At 38.4% G+C, this 4804-nt stretch overlaps 1 protein-coding gene across 2 annotated transcripts; it reads left to right on the forward strand.

The window, feature by feature from the left end:
- Positions 1–283: 283 nt before the first annotated feature.
- Positions 284–2626, forward strand: LOC122020184 (early nodulin-like protein 1). 2 transcript variants are annotated; one of them, XM_042577986.1, is made up of 3 exons: positions 284–484; positions 550–1457; positions 2043–2626. In XM_042577986.1, the coding sequence occupies exons 1-2, from the start codon at positions 304–306 to the stop codon at positions 1410–1412; spliced, it is 1044 nt and encodes a 347-aa protein (XP_042433920.1). In that variant the 5' UTR covers positions 284–303; the 3' UTR covers positions 1413–1457; positions 2043–2626. The 2 variants fall into 2 exon arrangements, with proteins under 2 accessions (XP_042433920.1, XP_042433919.1); XM_042577985.1 differs by lacking the exon at positions 2043–2626 and having other exon boundaries at positions 550–1832.
- Positions 2627–4804: the final 2178 nt, after the last annotated feature.

Below are 4804 nucleotides of genomic sequence, written 5' to 3' on the forward strand. Positions count from 1 at the left end.
CCGGTCCGGTCCGATTTTCAAAACACTGCTTTTACCATTCCGATCTTCATGCTTGTCTTCTTCGAATAGTGTTTCCAACTATTTAATTCCAACTATGAGTCAACTGCTTTAGTCTCTTTTTTTTTTTAATTAAGTAATTTTTTTGTAAAACATGGAGGGCTTAAATTAAAATATGTCGTTTACTTCGACTCCCACCACTACACGACACGTTTACATACGCGGAGTCGGAGATGAACAAACAGAGTTCTATTTATATCCGTTTGGCCTCGACGACTCTGCTTCGAGCAGCTCCCGCCGGAATCCATGGAGAGGAGGCCATTCGATCTTCTTTTTATTCTTCTCGCAGTGCTTCTGACGGCGTCGGCGACTTCGTCCATGGCGTACACCTTCTCCGTCGGCGGAAGAGACGGCTGGGTCGCGAATCCGTCGGAGAGCTACGACGCCTGGGCCGGCAGGAACCGGTTCCGAGTCAACGACACGCTCGGTATGAATTTGTAATCGATCTCCTCTTTCTCTGTTCTTTGATCGATCGGAGGAGCATGTCCGCAGTGTTCAGGCCCGGCGGCGGCGGCGGCGGAGGAGGAGACTCTGTTCTGGTGGTGTCGAAGCCGGACTACGACGCGTGCAACGTGAGCAGCCCGTTACAGACGCTGCAGGGTGGGAGCTCGCCGGCGACGTTCGCGTTTGACCGATCGGGGCCGTTCTTCTTCATCAGCAGCGTGGCGGAGAACTGCCGGAGGGGGCAGAGGGTGGTGGTGGTCGTCTTGGCCGTGAGGAACAACCGGCCGAGCACCCCTCCGCCGGCGCCGCCAGCTTCTCCTCCCTCGCCGTTGCTTCCTCTGCCTCCCCCTTCTTCCTCTCCTGCTCCGTCCGTAAGTAGTACTCCTCCAGCTCCGCCACCGGCGTCCACTCCTCCTCTTCCACCTCCTTCCTCTTCGCCGTCGCCTTCTGTTACGGCATCGGCTCCGTCGCCCACAAGTACTAGTCCACCGGCGTCCTCTCCTTCTTCCTCTTCGCCGTCGGCTTCTGTTACGTCACCGGCTCCGTCGTCCGCAACCAGTTCACCTTCCGCTCAGCCACCGGCGTCCTCCCCTACTTCTCCTTCACCTCCTTCCTCTTCGCCGTCGCCTTCTGTTACGGCACCGGCTCCGTCGTCCGCAACCAGTTCACCTCCAGCTCCGTCACCGGCCTCCCTTCTTACTCCCTCCCCATCGCCGCCGCCTTCTAGTTCTGCTCCCTCGTCCCCTACTAGCACACCTCCAGCTCCACTAGCTACGTCACCGGGTTCTGGGAACTCTTCATCGGGAAGCGAGTTGTCGCCGCCGCCGCCACCGAGCTCCTCCACCGCGCTGCAGGCAAAATTCACTCTCCAGCTGCTCGCCGCGGCCCTCTGCGGCGCCTTCCTCCTCTGAGGACGAACTCATACGCCTGCTGCCATGCACACGAGTCATTCAATCGTACGATCGCGTCTATTCTTGTTCTCGATTTGTTTCCTATACCAATAAAAATCGAGCTTTCTAAAAAAACAGAATCGATCGAGCGATCCCATTAGACAATCAAGCTCTGACGTTAGCGGCAAGTCGTTAGTGGATTCACATACAGCATCGTTCTAAATCCAATTGGGGGCAAAGGAAACTTTTACATTCACGATTGTGGAGGCACTATGATCGCCCTCAGTGTTCCGTCAATCTATCCCTAAGTTAATACGAGAGAGTTAAATCATAAATGACTACTAACCATTAGTACAAATGACCAAGATGTGTCCGAGTTTTTACCTCAAAACTTCATACGATCCAGAATGTAGATCATATGATCTGAAAGTACCAGATTAATTTGGGGTCATTTGGAATCACTATTAGAACTACTTTGTTGGTTCTAAATTGCAAGACCTGATACTCTAAAAAACCAATTCTATTGACCCCATCTTTATAAATTCGATCAATCTCATCTTAACTCAAATTGATTATATAGGATCACGATCCTACAAAACTTTCTCGGTTGCTATGATTTATCTTCTCTGATGGTCTTGGATGAATTGACAGGGCACTCTTTTACTTATTGGCGTGAAGGGGGATCGTTGATCAAAGATGGCGACGCTGATAATGATGGTTGACGATAGACGTTTTCGATGGGCGTTCGGAATTGAAGAGAAGAAGACACCTCATGTAGCCTTCGTTGTCTTCTCTTGCCGACAGACGAAAGCAAGCAGCCAGCGGCTGTTTTTGTTCTTTGAAAATTATGAATATTGATAAATTTATCACGGCCATAAATTTTTTTTAAAAAAAAAAATCAAACAACACCTTTAATATTTATCATTCCAAAAATATTTTCAATTTAATATTATTATAATAGTTAAGATCATAATTACTATATATAATATAGAGTAAAATTAACCAACTTTTAACTCCCGGATCATGATGCAACAGTTAGATGTTCAAATAATCTTCTAACTACATTCAAATCCAGCTACAACATCCTGCATGATATTTTCCTTCATTAGAATGAAGAATCTAAGATGCTGAATGCTAGGTGAGGAATTGCTTGTGCTTATGGATTTACCAGGTAGTAGGGACGGTCGACGGATATAGGAATTAGAGTTGGGGGTTGAAGTTAATGTAATAAATAATATATTATTATTAAAAATATATATAATAAATTATATAGATAAACAAAAAAAAGTATATTATTCAAAGTTATGTTATACGATATTTTTGAAATATAAAATTCATCTATAATAAACTTGACTGTCCACTTTCAATCAATTGCTGACACAACTCAACAAGTATTGAAACTTTCAAATTATGCATCACATCAAGTTTAGAATGTATCAATTCATACTCCAAAGCAACGATGTTTTGACTTATGAAATCGTTAGGATAAAACTTCTTTGCAAGTTTACAAATATCATCACTGTTAATTGAGTCAAATGAATTTTTAGGATCTAAAGTTGTACTAAGAGAAAAAAGTTCCATTGATGACTCATTGAATCGAGTATTTAACTCCGTCAAGATGAACTCTATTGTTATATTAAAAACATCAATGTGATAATGATGTTCAGTTGTAGTTTGCTAACGAGAATAACTAATATTATATAGATAATCAAGGTCAGGCACATAAATTTCATTTTTCAAACAAAAAACTTTCACTTCATGAAGAAATTCTTCCCATCCGCATTCTGTAAGTTTTTGAAAGATAGTTTTGGTAGTAGAAACAAATGTAATAGCAATCAAAATGTCTTGAGATTTTCTTTGAAGAATTTAACAAAAAGTATATATTATTCTCATAATTTTATGCATTAATTGCAAATGAACACAAATTTAAAACTTGTATATTTCTATAAATTTCCCAAATTTCAGCCTTAGCTATTCTATTTAGCAAATAGTCACTAAAAACTTCAAAAACATTGTAAGTTGTAACGTACATACCTATTAAACTTTTTACTGAGTCATAGTGAGAACTCCAACGAGTAACTCCTATCCACTACAAATTACTAATCTGATTACCCCCATTTCCATAATCACGTTCTCCAATTGCCAACATATGTTTGATTTCATTTCTTTGTGCAGTATGTAACTCAGCAATACGTTTTGCAGAAGAAGTGACAATATTGACATTATTGTCCAAATGAGAAAAGAATTCCAAAATAATATAGACATCCTTGGTTGCAAAAACCAATGTTAGTTGTAATCGAAGGGCAAAATAGTGGACATAGAAGTTCATTCCATGCGTCACACATATTGCTAATACCATCATATTCTTGGTCTACGATTTTCTTAACTTGTAGGTCATTATGAATAAGAACATTTGATATTTCTCTTTTTAGATTCAATGAGTTAGTGTTACTAACATTTTTTATGGCAAAAAATATTTTTGTCAAAATCCCATGATCATTCACAAATCTCAAGATAATGACCATTTGCTCTAGTTTAAATATATCTCATGCTTCATCAACATAAATACAAAAGAATTTATTTTCAACTTCTTCATGAATTATCTGTCGTACTCAAAATACAAAATCTCTTTTTGAATTTTTGGAGTGATATATTGGGCAATTTTTAGAGCATTCTCAAAGTATAACTTCATCAATTTCCATACTCATTTATGCAAAAGTCTTCACCAATTCAAGAAATTGAAGGAAGTTGAACGTTAGGAATGAGAAAACTCTCACTAGATTGATTTTCTATTGTAATAAGAATTGAAGTGTTTTCACTAATTTCATGATCTCTATTTTTAAATAAAGGAGATATTAAGATATTTTCTTTCTTGATAGCCGATTAATGTTCCATTTTGAAATATTTCAAATTACATCTGTCTACCTCGAGAATTAATGGGATGCCTATAATTGGATAAAGATTATTATATATCAAGATTGTTATATTAAAATATTTTTTTTATCAATTTGATCGGATTTATTATAATAATTTTGGAGTGATTTTAAAAGTTAAAATAATTTTAATCACTTTTAAAAAAATTGAGTTAAGTATTTTGATATGATAATATTTCATATAGTAATTTTGATTGAACTTGTTTGCTTTAACCCATTGTAGCAGTTACATTTTATTGATATTGATGGTTTTTTTTATTATAATTATATTATTAAAATGCCCTTTTTCCAATCTTGATAAAATCTTAAGTTTGATAAGGAAATCATAGATAAAGAGAAAAAAAAAAGGATTCTAGATCATAAAAAAATGAATTTTGTATTTTTTTTTAACTCTCCTTGATGGATCTTCTATGCTTAAAGGTGAAGAAAACATGAAAACTATATATGCAAAAGTCCCATAAATGTTAGGTATGATTTCCT

The sequence above is a fragment of the Zingiber officinale genome, chromosome 9A, assembly GCF_018446385.1.
Source record: "Zingiber officinale cultivar Zhangliang chromosome 9A, Zo_v1.1, whole genome shotgun sequence".
NCBI lineage: Eukaryota > Viridiplantae > Streptophyta > Magnoliopsida > Zingiberales > Zingiberaceae > Zingiber > Zingiber officinale.

Bases quoted from the DNA above. Each gene is read 5' to 3' on its own strand.
- LOC122020184 (XM_042577986.1), top strand. From the start codon at position 304: ATGGAGAGGAGGCCATTCGATCTTCTTTTTATTCTTCTCGCAGTGCTT. The intron at 485-549 runs GTATGAATTTGT...GCATGTCCGCAG, and splicing joins CCGAGTCAACGACACGCTCG to TGTTCAGGCCCGGCGGCGGC.